Raw genomic sequence first — 17611 nt, 5'->3', positions numbered from 1 at the left:
ATCTTGAACGATTCAACGAGTCAAGGAACCCAGTGCCTTCTAAGCCTCTCGGTGGCTATTTGTCAAAAAACAGTCCCCACAGTACTAGTATTTTGTGTCATTTATTTAAAACTGATTTTACAGTCTTAAATCCATGACTGTAATGCATCCATTTGATTTTTATACCTCAATAAAGCATCATAAATAAGCGCTCCCATCGGGGGGGGGGGGGGGGGCATTTCAAGCCCTTTGCATCCAAACTTAGCAGACACCACTGGCTCTCCACCCATAGACGCACCTTCACTGTTTATTATGTTGTTTAAATCTTATTTTGAATCAATCATTTCATCGGTCGACACCCGTGTCTCGGCTTCCCTTATTTTTGTCATGTGCCTGTGCTTATGACAACACCTTGTTTGTCGGTACTTGCCAATTCCGATACCACCATTTTAGTGCCGGATCACCCGTCAATACTGGTATCAGTATTGATTTCTGAGTAAAAAACGTCTTCCCAAAATCAACTGGAAGTGACCGAAAATGTACAGGTTGTAACCCGAAATAAACAGAAAGTCACCCAAAAATGTACTGTACATGAAGTAAGCCCTTTTAGTACAAAAAAAGGAAGTGACCCCAAATCAACTCATTCTCAATTTATTGCGCAGTCAGGCGCAGGTGGCGTTTGCGTGCTCCGTCCTCGACGTGACTTCAACTTTGACCCGGATCCCGCTCGCGCTAGTAAAAGTGGAGCGGAGGCCTCGGAAGCGGGACAGCTGATCCCGGTCCACCGAGAGCCGGCAGGATTGATCGGACGCTGCCTGAGATGCGTCTGGGCAAAACAATCAACTTAATTCTTTCGGTGGCAGGTGTTGCAGAAGATAGATCTTTCTGTCGTGAATGTGACATATATTATTGCCAGACCCAAAATGAACACCCGGAAATGTCCTAAAATAGACAGGAAGTGAAGCGGAATGGCCAAAAGTGTCAAGGAAGTGACCCACAAATCGACTGGATGCTGTCAATTTCCCCAAAGTCATCAGAAATTGATCTAAAAATGGCAACAGGGAAGTGCCAAAAATCAACAAGGAGTGAGCGGAAAATGCCCCAAAATCAACAGGATGCGACTCCCAAAACATCTTACCCACGACAAAGAGAAGCACGGCGTCGCTGGCTCGCGAGCGAAACTGAAGGTCCCGCCGGGCTCGGTAGCGGCAGGTCAGGTTGACGGGCAGCCAGGTGGCGGGCTTCTCCCACACCGCCAGCTGGGCGCCCGTCAGGTTGCGGCGGCACGCGCCCTCGGCGATGCGCCACTCGTCTCGGTAGAACTCGCACTCGTAGACGGGCCGAACGGGCGGACGGCACCTCACCTCCGCGACGTCCTCCGGCGACAGCAGTCCGGGGCCCGCGCTGAGCCGGGGAGCGGGACCGCTGCCTGTGTGCGTGCGTGCGTGACGATATGCTTTATATTCCCATTTTGTAATCCATACGCTCCTGCCATAAATCGTCACTGTTCATCCGGATGTGATTCTCATATATCGTATTGGCCCGAATATAAGACGACCCCCTCTTTTTCAAGACTCGAGTTTGAAAAAAGACTTTCTGAACACCAAATTATTTTTTATACAGAAAATAATGACAGTTCATCTGAAACAAATGGTTATAACCATATATTTGAGAGAAAAAGCATGTTATTTTGCCTCATTCAAATCTTGATATCTGAACATTTAAATATGTCAACTAAAGTGCAATCACATTGGTAAATGAATGGCTTCTGTTTTTTGAATTGTAAATAAACCAATCTATTGTGATAAAACAAAAAAATTGCAAGAACTGCATTAACCATCAAAGTGAAGTCTAACTGTATGTCTTCAAAACAAATCTGAATAAGGAAAAGCATTGCAGTAAAACAAACTGGTTCAACTAGTAGCTGAGATCTGCCATGACAGAACATCGCTTCAATGATCCAAGTTGGATGGACGTCCTCGTGGCTACCCCCGTCTCATCTGGCTAGATGGACCCCTTCTTGTTCCTTTACTCCACTGCATGGCCATTAGCGGTCCTGGGGTTCCTGTCTATCCATCCTGGGAGTGGAGCTCTCCTGACTGTGGTACTCCCCAAGGTTTCTCATTTTTCTCCCGAAGACTGGAGTTTTTCCTTGCCGACATGGAGGGTCTAAGGATGGGGGATACCCAGGACTTGAATTTATTTATTCATCTTTGTTGCTTCATTTGCTGTTTCTGATTGTGTATCAAATTGCCTCTGCAAAGCCCTTTGAGACAACCTTGTTGTGATCCAGGGCTATACAAATAAAATGGAATTGAATTGAATGATATCTGGCGCCATCTAGCGTCGCGAATGGGTATAATGTCTATACCGCGAATATAAGACGACCCCCTCTATTTCAATATTATTTCAATGCAAAAAAAAACCACCGTCTTAAATTCGGGCCAATCCGGTTATGTCTATCTTAACTCATTGACTGCCATTGACGGCACGGGATGTCCGATCCATTCTGACAGGGAGGGGCAAATGAACTTTGGTTACTAGTTAAAAAGCTATCGTCGCAACCAGTTTCTCTACAAATGACATTTTCCCCAGTGACGGTTCCGCCCCTAGTTTACGCTAATCTGGCTACGACTCACCCCAAACCACAACGGCGACGCCGTCGCTGGACACGGACGTGTATTCTTGGAGCCGATAGTCGCACCTGAGCGAGAGTTGGCTTCCCACGGGGGCGGGGCCAAGCAGGACCGAAGAAGTCAGACGGAAGACGCAGACGTAGTCCGAAGCCGTCAAGACTCGAAAGGGGACGCGGGAGTCGCCGCGGTAGAGACGGCACTCGCCTCCGCGGTAGTCGATGGGGAGGGTACACGCCAGCTCCAGCGTGTCCCCGTCCTCTATGTCGTTAGTGCTCACCAGGAGAGCCGGCTTGTCTGCAAAGGTGACGAACGACGTTGCACCCAGCCCACACCTTATATTTACACAAGTAGAGCATGCAAAAAAATCTTTCAAGAGTACTAGTAGATCATGTTTGAGCTCACATAAATGTTATCCACTAGGATTCGTGTTTAAATCTCGGAGCCGGGTTGCAATGCTGTTGTGGTTCTGAATTCGGTTTGAGATGGTATTCTCATCTTTGACCGTGTTTGAGATTACATTTCAATTCTGGACCTAGTTTGAGCTCCCATTCTGATTTTCCACAAAATTGAAGATTGATGTTTAAACTCTGGAGAAAGGTCGCGATCTCGTTAAGGTTCCGGACCCGGTTTGAGATCGCCTTTCAATTCTGATCATATTGTGGTCCTCGACCGGGTTCGGATTGTAGAGCGGCGACTCACCCGTCCATACGTATCTGGCTGCAGCTGACTCGCCTGTTGATCAAAACCAAAGCTGTATCCTGTTGCTATTTTGAAAAGGACCCAAAGAAGAAACTTACAACAGAGAGTCCACGTGAAGACCAGGATGAGATATTTCATGTTGCGTTGATACAAATGCTTCTTATTCTGAATTGTGAAAGAAAAATGTCAACGTGTGAAAGAAAAATGTCAACGAGTGGACCGCCGCCTAGTGTGCGAGCCAATCGGGCACGGGGTCAACATCCAAACAACAACTCCAGTTCCTCGTGGAACCCCTCGGGGGCAGCAAACATTCAAAATGCCTTCCCTGTCGCACACGTGCAGCGGTCTTGGTTCAACCCGGGGTACCCACCTGGTCCAGATCTGGACTATCGAGTTGGCGGGGCCAGCGAGTTCTTAAAAAAATTTTTTTTTGCTCTCTATCCATTTATTTGATTAAGTGCTAGCAGGGTTAACATAGACGATCAATGGCGACATTCTAATAAGGTCACACACGGGAAGTGGAGAAGTTGAATGTGGCAGTTAACAAGAAGACCTGGAGTGAGTTCAATGGGAAAAGCAAGTCCTAAATTGAAAAACAGAATATGGCGTGAAACCGGAACGAGAACAAAGCTAGCAATATTTAAAAGCAGCGGTGTCCAAACTATGGCCCCCGCGGCCCGGTTTTTATCAGGGCTCGGCGTGGACGGGTCCTTCCGGCAGGAGAAAGGGGCCGTACCGGCCGCCGGCGGGTGGAGGTGAGCGCTGTCAGAAGGGGAGGGGGCCAAAACTACCTGAGGAGGCGTGGCGGGCGGGCGGGGTCAGGACGGTTCACCCAGATCCTTTTGGAGCGAGGAAGGGGCCTTCCCGTGCAGTTAGGGGGGAGCTCAAACTACCCAGGGAGGCGGGAACGGGTACCGGTCGGTCGCGACGGCTCGGCCGGATCCTTTCAGCAGGAGGGAGGGGCCATCGCTGGCGGGGAGGAACCCCGGGACTCCTCCCCTTCGGGACGCGAGGAGTTCTCGGAGCGCCCGCGGCTGAATTCGGCGGCGGCGGCGCGAGCGGAGACGCGGAGGCGGTCCGACCCGCACAGCAGCGTCTCCAGGAAGGCGCGTCGCATCTCCTCGCTGGTCAGCGTGTAGATGAGCGGGTTGGTGGCCGAGTTGAGCACGGCCAGCGCCAGGAACCACTGGGCCCGGTAGAGGATGGCGCAGCCGTGCGTCCGGCAGGCGGCGTCCAGCAGCAGGAGCACAAAGAGCGGCGCCCAGCAGGCGATGAAGCAGCTCAGCACCACCACCACCGTTTTCAGCAGCGCCATGGAGCGCTCGCAGCTCTTGGCCCCCCCCTCGCGCGGGACCAGGCGACGGCTGCGGGCGCGCACCAGGGCGTAGATGCGGGCGTAGAGGGCCACGATGGCCATCAGGATGACGCTGAAGACGGTCGTGCAGAAGAGGATGTAGGTTTTGTGGTAGAGGGGCAGCACGGTGGAGCAGCGCTCCAGCCGTCCGATGCAGTTCCAGCCCATGAGGGGGAGGCCCCCCAAGAGGGCGGCCACCATCCACACGGCGCTGAGCAGCGGGAAGACGCGGCCGGCGCGCCCCCCGTCGTGCACCTTCATTTTCAGCATGGTCAGGTGGCGTTCCACGGCGATGGCCAGCAGGCTGAAGACGGAGGCCGCCAGGGCCACGAAGACCGAGCCCTCGCGCAGGAACCACTGGGTGGGCGTCAGCCTGTAAGTGTTGGCGCCCGACAGCAGGATGTTGGCGGCGTAGACCACGCCCGCCAGGAGGTCGGACAGCGCCAGGTTGCCCAGGAAGTAGAACATGGGCTTGTGGAACTTCTTGGTCCTCCAGATGGTGGCCAGGACCAGGAGGTTCTCCAGGACGATCAGGCAGCACACGGCCAGGAAGACGGCCGAGTCGGCCTTCAGGCCCGACCCGTCCCACTTGCGCAGCTTGCCGGTGTAGTTGTAGTGCCTGGCGATCAGGTCCGAGTGGGCGGGGTCCGCCATGGCCCCGCCTCGAGCGAGACGGCCGGCCGGCCGGCCTTCACCGCCTCATGACCTGACCCCCAAAAGAGCCCGAGCCCCTCCGTTTACATAACCCTCAAAAGACGGCGGACGGAGAGACGGAGAGGAGACTGACCGAGAAACTGTCGGGCAAGGACGGAGGAGCTGGCGGGAAAAGCAAAAGAATCCGCTTTTGAACGAACGACGACGGCAGACGGAAAGCCGAGCGGGCGAAGGGACGCTCGCTCGCTCGCTGGCTGGCTGGCTGGCCACACACGCACAGAGGAGGGGGACAAAGATGGGTTCAGGGGCCCCCTCGATTCTAACTTCTTGGCTCCTCCCTCCTTAACCCTTTATAGTGCCACTTCACTTTAATATCATTCATTATTGATGGGATTTTTATTTTGGGGTTTTTGAAGAAATGCATTTTGAAAACAATCAACTCAAAACTAAACGAACAAGTAAATGTGAGACCATTTGCTGCGTGGGCTGGTCGCTAGGCAAACTTCCTGTTTATTTTCATGTCACTTCCTTGTTCATTTTGGATCACTTCCTATCCATTCCTGTTGAGTTTTGGCCATTTATGGGTCACGTGTTCATTTCCTTTTTGGGTGGCTCACGCCCTGTTAACTTTGGGGCATTTTGAGTCACTTCCCCTGACTTTTGAGGTCACGTCCAATTTATGTGGGATGACTTCCTGTTTTCTTTTCTGGGTCACTTGTTTCTTTTCATGAAAAAAAGAAACTTTGGTTGTAGCACTCAAACCTTTTTGTTGCTCTTTAATTGATATTTCACTCTTTGTCTGTTATTGGTGGCACGAGATGTCCAATCTGTGCGGGAGGGAGGGACGTCAGCGAAAGTTTCATTCGCCGCCATTGTCCCATTTCAAATGGATTGGACATCTACTAGTGATGAAAAGAGTCACGCGATTGGACGTCCGTCGTCGTCGATAGCACTGAAAGTGAACTCGTTCACTACCGTCGGCGGCGTCGGACGTCCGATCCGTTTGGTCCGAACGGACGGACGCCTTTCTCGATTTGCCAGTTTGCCGGCCGAAAGCTTTCGGACACGTGACGCCGGGGTAGCTCTCGACGCGGTTCGGGGGTTCGGTTCGGGGCGCATTGTGGCGAACAAAAGAGCCTCTGGCGAGTCGGCGAGCTGCCGAGCGTCGCCGTGGCAACCCGCGTGCGCGCGCGGCGGGCGTGAACGAGCCGAGCCGCCGGCGGGGGAAAAAACAAAAATCAAAGAAAAAACAACAACAACAACACACGAAAGCCTGCCGCACATGTTTTGCGCTGCTTTGCAGCTACCGCGCAGGTAGGTCTCCTGACTCTGGACCAGTTCTGCATGGGAACTTTTAAATGAGGATTCCTTTTTAAGTTTGGCTGGAATGCGCTTCGGGAGGGGCTCCCATGCATTCAAGTGGGCTCATTAGAATGCACCCCCTTAACGGACCCCCTTTGTCAGCAGTGTGGGAGCTCGGAAAGAGGGATGGTCGGAGCCCCCCGCCTCCCCACGGCTCTCAGGTGTCCAATCCCCAGGCCGCGGGCCAACCTTAGACTAAAAATTCAAATGAAACTCCCCGTCGTTGACAGCAGCGACGACGGTCGCCCGGGGCGGCAAATTACTAGGTGCCCGTCCAGACCCGGCGGCATGGGCGGGCATTAGGGGGTAGGGCCCGCCCTGAGAGACTGCTGTGCCCGCCCTAGCTCGATTAGACTGTACTGTGTCATTTTTGGAATCTTCCACAAAACACACTGTCATTAGACACACACACACACACACACACACACACGGAGAGGACGAACCCTCTATTCATCCTATCATGATCTGTCGTCATTCAATTCAACCAATCTGAGCTGCGAACGAAGGCAATTTCTAGCCAATCACAGATAAGGGGGGCGGGCCGACTCGTCGGCCATTGAGTGCTCATGTTTATCAGTGCATATGTTATGTTTACGCTGAAGCACTTTAGTTGAACAAATGCCCACAGAACTGCACCATTGTTTTTCGCATTCCTGTCAAGTTGTACGGTTTCAGCGTCATTTGTACAAGTGAGCACCGATTTTTAAATGTGTACGCCGTATGTTCAAAATCTGTACGTTTATAGTGCATTACGTTTTTTTTCCTCCATTCGGACTTTGTCACTGTTTCGGCACCGAGACATTGTGCGTCCCCGTTACTACGTTGGTTGAATGTCGCGAGGAGAAAATTTAGAGAGACTGAGAGAGAAGAGTGTTTTGACGCTGTAGCAAACACGATGCTAGGCTAGGTGGCTCCAATATTTCCTGACTGTAGCCGACAGCCTACGATCTACGCCTAGGTATCAAATGCTTATAGAACTACATGCGAAATGACAGACGGCGGCATTAATGAACGGCCGCCATTTGGAAGCAGTAGACTCCTCAGAAAGGCAAACTTAAGTCACTTTTTATCAAAAATACTCCTAAATCGGCAACAACTTGACTTGAATCTATCTCTAAATCAGTACTTCTCAAATGGTGGGGCGCGCCCCCCCAGGGGGGCGCAGAGCGATGCCAGGGGGGGCGCGAGTGACCTCGGGGAACATGCTTTTTTTTTTTTTTGCCGTACTAGATAGAATAAAGTGTACTTGCACATCCACTCCGTGGGTGGCAGTGGCGCTCTCATTTTCAAAGTGCGTGCAGTATTTTTGAAGTAAGCAAGAGCACACGGAAGAGACTCATGCAGAGCTGGACTCTCACGCAGCGACCCACTGTCTTCTTCGGTTCTCACGTGTCCGGCCGAGAAGTGCCGTTTTCAGCTTGGGATCGTCACGACCACCGCCCTCACCTACGGTTCTCCCTCGGCCGCCGAGAATGCGCTTTTTTCGGGCCGTTTGCCTTTGACTTTTAATATAGTGGGAAATGAGGAAAGACCACTGTTTACTGAGTCTAAAAATGATTATAGCGGAGAAGCCAAATCAGTTAAGACGCCACTTAAAGACATTAGACCTCAATCTCATTGATAAGCCGCTTGATTGTTTTTCAGCGAAAATGTGCCGAATATTGCCAATTGTCACAATCGTCCCGCTTTGTCAGTGTTATATCAGTAAACCAGTGAGCACTGTGGTGAATCAGCGAAAATAAAAACTTTCCTTCTGTCCAAAGACTTTTTCCCCTCTTCTATTCAGTTTTGTTTTTTTTTCGGTCAAATTTTTTGGCATGTTGTCCTGAAGAGTAAATGTTTCTAATCAATTTGAATTTGTTGTTATTTACTGATTTTATTACATTTTATTTTTCAGTATCAAATGGTCAAAAATGTACCTTGAGTGTATTTTTACAGTTTGGATGTGACTTTTTTTTTTTTTTTTTTTTTAACTTCAGGCAAATTGATGTGCCTTAAGTCTTTTCTGTTATAAGCAACACAATGTTAAAAAAGTTCTACTTTATTATAAGTTGATCTATGTTACTTTTTTTCTTTAATAGAAAAAAATGGACACAATGGTAGGCTGAGGCGTACTTATAATAGTAATATAGACGAATGATACTATTTACAGTGGCGGCAGAGAGTTGGGGGGGCGCGAAACATTTACGTCTTCCTTGGGGGGGCGTAACAGAAAATAATTGAGAAGCACTGCTCTAAATGATGAAAAAGTTTTCAAACTTTAACATGCCGAAAGTAGACAGAAGGAAACTAATGCAAAAACGGTAGCAATTTTAACAGTTGATTCACAACATTAAATGATTTCCAAACATAGCAAAGGTTACTATGTTTTTTTTGTTTTGTTTTTTAAATGAAAAAAAAAAACATGAAAGGTAACACCAGTTACCAGTAACTAATTACTCTTACCTTCAGGTAACTGAGTTACAAACTCAATTAATTTTTGGGAGAAGTCATTTGTAACTAATTAATTACTTTTTAAAAGTAACATTACCAAGACTGGTCATAAAGTCTGCAGAATGAAAAGTGACGAAAGCGGCGATTTCATTCTGCCAATTTGTTGCCGAACACAATTTGCCCGCAACTATTGCTGATCACTTCTCAGAATTAGCAAAAGAAATGTTCCCGACATCAGTAAATTCATTTTATCAATTGACCTTTTTCATTTATAATTGAACACACTAACGAACTACCTTCAAGTCAAACTGAATTGCGAGCTGAAGTTGAAGTGCAGCCATCAAAAGACACGATAGAAATCTCCAAAAGTGCTACATACAGTTATAAGAAAAGTCAATGTTAAATTGTAGTAATCATGATGTAGCTGAAGATATTGATTGTTCTTTGATTGCACCGGGTTATATGTAACAATATATATATATAAATAAATTCATATTATTTTAAAAATGGAGTTTTATTTTTGTTTCATATTGCACGCTATAGAGAACGTTGTAAGATGAGTCACCAATTTGTAAGGGCATACGTCACTATAAGATTGCCAACGGCCTCGGGTTGACAGGTATGTTTTCGTTTGTCTTATAGCTCTTACGATGAACTACCACTTGTGACTTGAGTGACAGAAAATATTTGAGTGCACCGATGTAGTAATGTACGGGTAATAATGCCACTGTTCAGGCTAAATTTACGTTGAAGAAGTGTGCCTCCCCCCAAAAAATGTAATGCACCCCCTGTAATTTCTTTCTGCAGCCGGGTCTGGGCCCGTCCACACCAGTGATTGCCTACTATTATAATTGGCGCCGCTAGTGTTGCAATGACACCTCCCGCAGACTGCAGTTACTGTCTGCATGCAACCCCAAAAGGAGAAGGAGGCGGGCCGAAGGTTTGGATCATGTTAACTGTGTCATTCACCTAGGATTGACTTCATTCAAACTTTTTTTTTTTGACCTAGATGTATAATGTGTATATAGTCTTTCTGTTAAGATTTCTTCAATAGTTTAGCCGTTGAATTCATTGACTTTCTATTTTAGAGCGGCACTTTTATTTTGAAAACTGCTGGCGCTTTTATTTCCGGTTCATGCGTCTGCTCCTTCAATGGATGACGTGAAGTGAATTAAAGGCGCTGCACATAGATCGTGAAGGAACATTCCTCACAATGCTGGGTGGAGGAATTGTTGTGGTCAATGTTTTCTATGTCCAATTTTTTCCATTCTTCACACTCTGTTCACACATGACTCTGTCTCTTGTGAAGCGTCTTTGTGTGGCTTGAAAAGCGCTCTAGAAATAAAATGTATTATTATTACTTGTATTGGCGTTTTAGCAAACTCAAAATCAAGCCAATACTGAGTACACCTTCGGAACCTGAATGTACGGGCAATGAACTGCCCACACGGATGGTTTTGGTTTGGTGATTTATTCCAGTCATTCAGCAAACAGTCCACTTTCCAATGCAGCTCATGCTACGGCGTGCTATGGTCCTATGGTAAAAACCGTGTGTCCACCAGGTGCACTCATTAACAGTGGCTCTCTAGGCGCACCTTTATAGTAAAATACCTAATGACATTGGTGGTACCCCCTGGTGGCAAAAACAGTAACACAGTTTCAAAATAAACGCATTGATGCACTGAATTGTGACAGTGAATATGGCTTCTACATTACTCTTAATTTCGTATTCGGTAGCTTGTTTATGACTGCTAACATTACATAGCAGTGAATGTCATGGTTTGAAGGGAGATACGTAGCGTGCAAATGTTCTCTATAGTTGATTTATAGGTCAAATGATGTGCTGTCATGTTTAATAAGCTATAGACCCTACCCACGTGACGTCACAACTCCACTCTCCTGAATGGTACCGCCCACTTGTCCGTCAAAACATAGTGTTAACCTGTTACGGCTACGTACATTTCTCCTATTTACGGCGTGTTTTTCTGCTCCTTAACATTAATAATCAAAATGGTGAAGGCGTGTGTGGCTGTTGGTTGCACTAACTGAGAAGATGGAAGGAGAGACTTGAAGTTTTACCGTATTCCGAGGGATCCAAAGAGGAGAGCGAAATGGACGGCTGCAATTTGACGTGAAAACTGGGCACCAAAAAATCACCACAGACTATGTAGTAGTCATTTTATATCCGGTAAGATGCATTTAAGATATACTTAGAGGGTTTTGGGCTGACAAATAACCACAATTAAGATCATTGCGAGGCTAATCGCCGACAACATACGACGTAGTACGACATAGTTTCAAATTCAAGATGTTTGTGACTTCCCTTTCTTCCACCATCGTTATTTTTTTGAATAATATTTAGCTGGTACCAAGTGAAAGAAACTGGCCTCGTCTACGGGGCTGACAAATAACCACAATTAAGATCATTGCTAGGCTAATCGCCGACAACGTACACGTATGTATGTAGTGAGAGTGCTATCGCTAAACCATATAAACATTAAAAGCCTTAACTCCATTGACAAACGACATGAAATACATTAGACTTGACAGTGGATGTTAGCAATAACAAAAGATTTTGAATTGAAAATTTCCTAACTCACCTTTCCAAGCACAAGATAGATTCCTGTCGAATTTTCGTGGACGAGGACATGTTTCACCCAACCAGCAACGAAGTATTTATAAGCCTCCAAGCTCTTAAAGTGTTTTTCAAATTTTCGTGAGAATAGGCTGATTTTGTGTGGACAAGATCATTGTAAATATCAGCGTAGCAGATGTCAGGCAGACAGGGCGAAGACAGTGGGTCGAAAAACATTGATTTGGGCATCAAATATGGATCTGGCGACTGTATAGAACGAAGCTTTTCCACATAACGCCTTTTATGCAACACATCCAGTGAGTTTACGGCATCAGAAAGCACCGGGTCTTCCATGAAATGCATTTTAAATTCCTCGATCAATTGAAACCAATGCTAATACAGAGACAAAATGACGGACAAGTGGGCGGAACCATACAGCGAGCATGTGGTTTTATGACGTCGGTGGGTAGGGTCTATACACATGAAGAGGTCTACGAATGATGACCATGTTATATGGTAAATGTATGTACATGTATGCACATTTCATCTCCTGTGCCCACAAACCAGAGCCCCTGTAGTGGTCAACAAGCTTCGTATTTGTTGTTGTGCACGTTGAACTGCATGGTTTAATTGAGTTAATAATTGGAACATTCTTAGCAAATACTGTGTTTTGGTGGTTGGGTTGTGCTAACTATACTTCATGCTGTATTTTTTGGGTCGGCCGTTGTTTTTTTTTTGCGATTGCTTTTTTTTTTTCTATGGAGGGCCAAAGCGTCTTGTCGCCCAAGGCACCATGTAGGCTAGGGACACCCCCGGACAGCAGCGTGACTCAACGGCGAGCGGGGATTATCGACGCTAGCCGTCCCGTCGAACAAATCTACCTTACGTTTTGACACATTTATTTTGGATACTCCCACTGTGGAAAAAGCCGTCAAATTATGGGTAGCGATGGGACAGTTTGTCAGGCATATTACCTCCTGTAAATAATATTGCGGTAGCATAGGTATGGTGTATTTCAACAACGTCCTTTAAATAAGACTGTCACTAGAAGTAGCATATTTTAGCAGGCTAATAAAGTCCTTTAAATCATGACTCCCCCCGCCCCATTTTTTGTAGGCTTAGTGGTCAAAAGGCACCGTAAAATGATGTATACTTAAAAATGACTCGCAGCAATGACGTCGTCTTCAAAATGGTAGATTGGCTTGATAGACATTTGACCTGTGATACTAGCTTAACATTTGCCTGTGTTGCAAGGAGAGGTTGTTTTTCACAAAAATTTGGTGATAGGGTAAAGTAAGATGTCTCACTTCACTCCTTCCCATCCACCTAGATAAGCCTGGTCAGCTGACTCACGTGCCACACGGTGCCAGTCAGAAATTGGCACCAAAAAAAAACAGACTAACCGGAAAAAGAAAACGACCACAAAGAAAATTGTAGTTAGCGACTCCGAGGAGATCAGTATCCCGAGGAAGAGAGTTCCGAAGATGATGGAAGGAAACGTAGATCTGGTCGTGGGTCATTTTGTTGTATGATGGATGATATTCTAATATGGTGTAGTAGATCTCCAGTTGCGTTCAGGTGTTTCAAAGATGCGTTTCATCGACCAAACCGGAGGATGCTGTTACTATTCTAAAATTCATTCTGAATTGTCTTATTCTCAAGCTACCTGTTCCATTTGCTATTATGTTTTTGTTTTTTTTTTAATATTAAGATGGAAAAAGTAACTGAATCAGCTTTACCCCTTTCATTTTTGTAGTCTGTCTAGTTTTCACTTTAAAGTAAGATGCAATACTACTTTTATGAACTGGTTATATTTGCAATAGTATTCATCTTGAGTACATTCTGATCATTTCCATTGATAGGAAACATCCCAAACGAATGGGAAATATGGAAACTTTACTGTTTTGTTAGCTTGCTTGGGAGAGAGCAAATGTAAATTAAAAAAAGAAAAATGTAATGTCTCACATTGCCCCAGTCTCCCCTACTACTTTTGTTGTTTTTTTTTTTTTAATCGACTTCGGGACAAGGACCTCCCACTTCGAGTGGCGTTCCAATGATATTTTTCCTGTTCGGAGTTGGTAAAAGTCCGACTTGCCACCTCCCTCGAATGCAGCATTGGCAAGACTGGCCGTATAGAGAGCCCAACTGTCGTGCAATCACAACAAAGTGACAGCGGAACACGGCACTGACGGACGGCAGCCGGAAAGCAGCAGCCGCGAGGGAACGCACGCTCGCTTGCGTCAAGGCGAAGACGAGACCAACTCGAGACACGCACACAAAAAAAGAAAAAGCCGTTCCCGAAATGCTCTACTTGGTCGGTTTGGGTCTCGGCGACGCCGCCGACATCACCGTCAAGGGTTTGCAGGTGGTCAAGAAATGTTCGCGAGTCTACTTGGAGGCCTACACCTCCATCTTGACTGTGGGCAAGGAAGCGCTGGTCAGTAATATCGATCGCCCTTCCTTTTCCCCCCTTCTCAGTGTAAAATGAGCTCTCTCGTGGTCGGCCGACTGGATAGCTAGCTAAAAATGCAGCTCTTTTGGGAAGGTCGAAATGTCATCCCTTCCTGTCGTCTTCCCTGTCCAAAGAAGGCCATCTTTATGGCAATTGCAGCGCGGTATTTCCAAAGGTTCTTTAGAGCAAACTCATTTTGGTTGGCTCATGTGATGTCAATTCCATCTCACACCCACAAATCACTCGCTGCTAGACGTCCGACTGGGAGTTTGGTGCATTTGCAAATGACTTCCTGTTGTTCTTTAAGTGCCAAATAGGCAGAGTTTGACTTGTATTGGGGCGGGCAAAACTTGTGGATGACCCCGAAACGCATTGTCGGCAATAAAACCAACTTATATAGACTGGCGTGCACACATAGACGCCAGGTGGTGCTCAAGCACTGGCCCTTGACCGAGTAAGTGCCCTTATCAAGGTTTGTGTTGATCAAAATTGTGTGTTCCCAAGCGCCGGAGCTATAATCACTGTGACGGGGCCCTCTGTCCTCCAAAGGTGAACACGCGCCACAGTACAATAGCTCACATCCACGCTCCCGCATGCAGCCCCCATGCAGAGGTCACAAATAATCTTTATGTGCCCTGCTAAACTTCAGTTGCTGAACTACTTGTCTCGTATCTTGCCTGAAAAGGAAAATTCAAGTGTTTTGTTAAACCTCGCTCGGTTGCTATTTATCTAAATAAATATCCGACCTTCCTGTGTGGCGTTTGCGTGCTCTCCCCGTGCCCGCGTTTTTTTCCCCCGGGTACTCCGGTTTCCCCCCCGCATCCCAAAAAGATGCACGGTTGGCTAATGGAGCACTCAATATTGTCCCTACGTACGCTGAACGGTCGTTCGTCTCCTCGTGCCCTACGATCGGCTGGCGACCGATTCGGGGTTTTGCCCGTAGTCAGCCGGGGTGGCGCCCCCGTCACCCTTGTGAGAATAAGCGGCTCAGAAAACGAAGGAATAAGTATGTCAATACCTCTGCAATGTTTTTTCTTTATTCATTTGAATTGTTCTAACGAGGCAGCCGGGCTGGCAATTCCAGTATATACGCGGTTTCCCCCTTCTGAGCACCTGCCCCCCAAATTGTCTCCGCACGTCACCGGCGGCCATCTCGGGTAGGACGACCGGCCGTCGGAAGCTGTATCCAGAAGAGTACATATCGCGCGTCGTTTCGTACTACTCCCCGATACGGACGGGGTGAATTTAACGCCTTATCGAGACCGACACTTGTATCGTTGCCGCGCGAGTTGTTTTAATAACCAACTGAGGTCGGCGCGTTTGCGAGGGCAGGAGGAGTTTTACGGAAAGGACGTGATCTTGGCCGATCGCGATATGGTGGAGCAGGAAGCCGAGCGCATCCTGAAGGAGGCCGAGGAGACGGACGTGGCCTTCCTGGTGGTGGGCGACCCCTTCGGGTGAGTTGGCGAGCGGGCGTGCCGGCTGGTCTCCGTCGCTCACGCGCGCTCTTTTCATCTGCAGCGCCACCACGCACAGCGACCTGGTGCTGAGAGCCACGCGGGCCGGGATTCCCTACCGAGTGGTCCACAACGCCTCCGTCATCAACGCCGTGGGCTGCTGCGGCCTGCAGGTGGGGAATCGGGCGTCGCTACCGGGCCGACGCGCCCTAATGGCGCTCGTCTCTTTGCGTGTCAGCTGTACAACTTTGGCGAGACGGTATCTCTGGTCTTCTGGACCGAGTCGTGGCGACCCGAGAGCTTCTACGACAAGATCCTCCAGAACCGGGAGGCCGGTCTGCACACGCTCTGTTTGCTGGGTAAGCGCCGGCCGCGGCTGGCTTTTTGCGTCCGATGAGTTCATCGCCATTAGACGTCCGATCCGTTTTAAGCGGGAGGGTGGGATCGAGATCACTTCTGTGGATATTGACTCATATTTCTCTTATTGCCTCACTTCCTGTTGAATTGTAGTTTTAAAAGAGGAATAGATATCATTGAAATTTGATGTTAGTATTTCAATGAGTGTGATCAAATGGAATCAGAGGGTTGCAGACCTTTGGCAAGTATTGTCATCTTGTTACAGATGGGTAATTGGGTTAGGTTTTTAAAAAAAAAAAAAAAATTGGGGGTTGGGGGCTTGGGGCTACCGGCAAAACGAGGCAAGGGAGGTCTAACGCGTTTGGCTTGTTTCAGCAGATATCAAAGTCAAAGAGCAGTCCTTGGAGAACTTGATGAGGTAACGCCAGCTCGCCAAAGCCGCATCTGCGCCCGCGCCGCTCATCCGCGCCCGCGCCGCTCATCCGCGCCCGTCCTTTCAGAGGCAAGAAGATCTACGAGGAGCCCCGTTTCATGAGCGCCTCCCAGGCGGCCTCTCAGCTGCTGGAAATCGTCCGGAGGAGGCGGGATCGGGGGGAGGAGCCCCGTCGCGCCGGCCTGACGGAAGACACTCCGTGCGTGGGCGTGGCCAGACTGGGCGCCGCCGACCAGAAGATCCGCGTGGCCACGTTGGCCGAGATGAGCGCGCGCGACGAGCTGGGCGCCCCGCTCCACTCGCTGGTGCTCCCCGGCAAGCTCCACCCGCTGGAGGCGGAGATGTTGCGGCTCTACGCCACCGACGACGTCCTGCCGCGCCTGCCCCTGGACTCCTGACGCTCGCGGCCTTCCGTCCCTTCCTTTGTCACGCTAGCGCTACAAAATTAAAAGATGGACGCCGGACACGCATTTTTACTCGTTTCGTTCATTTTGACGCTCGCTCGTTGTGCGTGCGCGTCGGTAAAATTGCCCGGACGGAGAGGCCTTCTTTCAGAGGCTCGCTGAACGCCGCAGGTACGTAGACGTCGGCGAGGGCGTTCGCGGGTGGCGGCTCACCACGTCTCATCCATCTATTCCAACGTCTTCGTAAATGAAGTTATTGGCCGACGGCGTTGAACGTCTAACAGTGATAAAGTCCAGGCAGAAGCACGAAAAGAGCCTCCACTAAGATGAGTAGGAAGGTTTGTTTCCTTAGCATAAAGTTAGCAAACCCTATTGATGGGAAAGGTCACCCTTATCAACTTGGGTGCCGAGGTGGGTTGTAACGCATTACATTTACTTGAGTAACTTTTTGAGGAAAAAAAGTACCTAACCCTACTTGTGAAGAAGAAACACTCTTACACCGCTACACTAGAGTGGTTCCATTCTTGCTCTTTATTCTACGTATCGACTTGATTTTTGCCAGAGATGCCGACAGGAGCGCTACCAGTGAGATGTCGCAACAAAAACCACAATGGCGTAACGCACGCAACTTGTCACTTTTGCTCATTAATATTCATGACGTTAACAATTGTTGCTAAGCGGGTCAAGCTCCCGTTCGTCGCTAAATGCATGCATGAAATAGCGTACGAAGGAGATGTTTACTGAGCTAAACCTAGCAATTCTGTCCGAAAAGAATGCCAAATTCACTGGTAAAGATGTGGAAGAACATACAAATGT

The 17611-nt window shown here is 48.2% G+C and overlaps 3 protein-coding genes across 8 annotated transcripts; 1 reads left to right on the top strand and 2 right to left on the bottom strand.

Annotated features, from left to right (window-relative positions):
• Window positions 1-599: 599 nt before the first annotated feature.
• LOC130918460 (uncharacterized) lies at window positions 600-3529 on the bottom strand. 5 transcript variants are annotated; one of them, XM_057840164.1, is made up of 6 exons: window positions 3413-3529; window positions 3315-3347; window positions 2619-2909; window positions 1118-1408; window positions 978-1024; window positions 600-864 (listed from the first exon to the last, which is right to left on the bottom strand). In XM_057840164.1, the coding sequence occupies exons 1-6, from the start codon at window positions 3450-3452 to the stop codon at window positions 712-714; spliced, it is 855 nt and encodes a 284-aa protein (XP_057696147.1). In that variant the 5' UTR covers window positions 3453-3529; the 3' UTR covers window positions 600-711. The 5 variants fall into 5 exon arrangements, with proteins under 5 accessions (XP_057696147.1, XP_057696143.1, XP_057696148.1 ...); XM_057840160.1 differs by having other exon boundaries at window positions 600-805; window positions 978-1408; XM_057840165.1 differs by lacking the exon at window positions 978-1024 and having other exon boundaries at window positions 600-805.
• A 698-nt stretch (window positions 3530-4227) lies between these two features.
• Window positions 4228-6061, bottom strand: s1pr1 (sphingosine-1-phosphate receptor 1). The gene is made up of 2 exons (XM_057840159.1): window positions 5456-6061; window positions 4228-5374 (listed from the first exon to the last, which is right to left on the bottom strand). Exon 2 carries the CDS (start codon window positions 5320-5322, stop codon window positions 4261-4263), a length of 1062 nt encoding a protein of 353 aa, XP_057696142.1. The 5' UTR covers window positions 5323-5374; window positions 5456-6061; the 3' UTR covers window positions 4228-4260.
• Window positions 6062-13796: 7735 nt separating this feature from the next.
• On the top strand, window positions 13797-16935 carry dph5 (diphthamide biosynthesis 5). Of its 2 annotated transcripts, none has more exons than XM_057841290.1 (6): window positions 13797-14129; window positions 15477-15601; window positions 15666-15774; window positions 15840-15960; window positions 16334-16376; window positions 16459-16935. In XM_057841290.1, exons 1-6 carry the CDS (start codon window positions 13995-13997, stop codon window positions 16787-16789), a joined length of 864 nt encoding a protein of 287 aa, XP_057697273.1. In that variant the 5' UTR covers window positions 13797-13994; the 3' UTR covers window positions 16790-16935. The 2 variants fall into 2 exon arrangements, with proteins under 2 accessions (XP_057697273.1, XP_057697274.1); XM_057841291.1 differs by having other exon boundaries at window positions 13798-14129; window positions 16337-16376.
• Window positions 16936-17611: the final 676 nt, after the last annotated feature.

Source organism: Corythoichthys intestinalis, chromosome 7 (genome assembly GCF_030265065.1).
Source record: "Corythoichthys intestinalis isolate RoL2023-P3 chromosome 7, ASM3026506v1, whole genome shotgun sequence".
In the NCBI taxonomy this organism is placed as follows: Eukaryota; Metazoa; Chordata; class Actinopteri; order Syngnathiformes; family Syngnathidae; genus Corythoichthys; species Corythoichthys intestinalis.
Note: the sequence above shows the minus strand (reverse complement) of the source record. Positions and strands in the feature narration are given on the sequence as shown.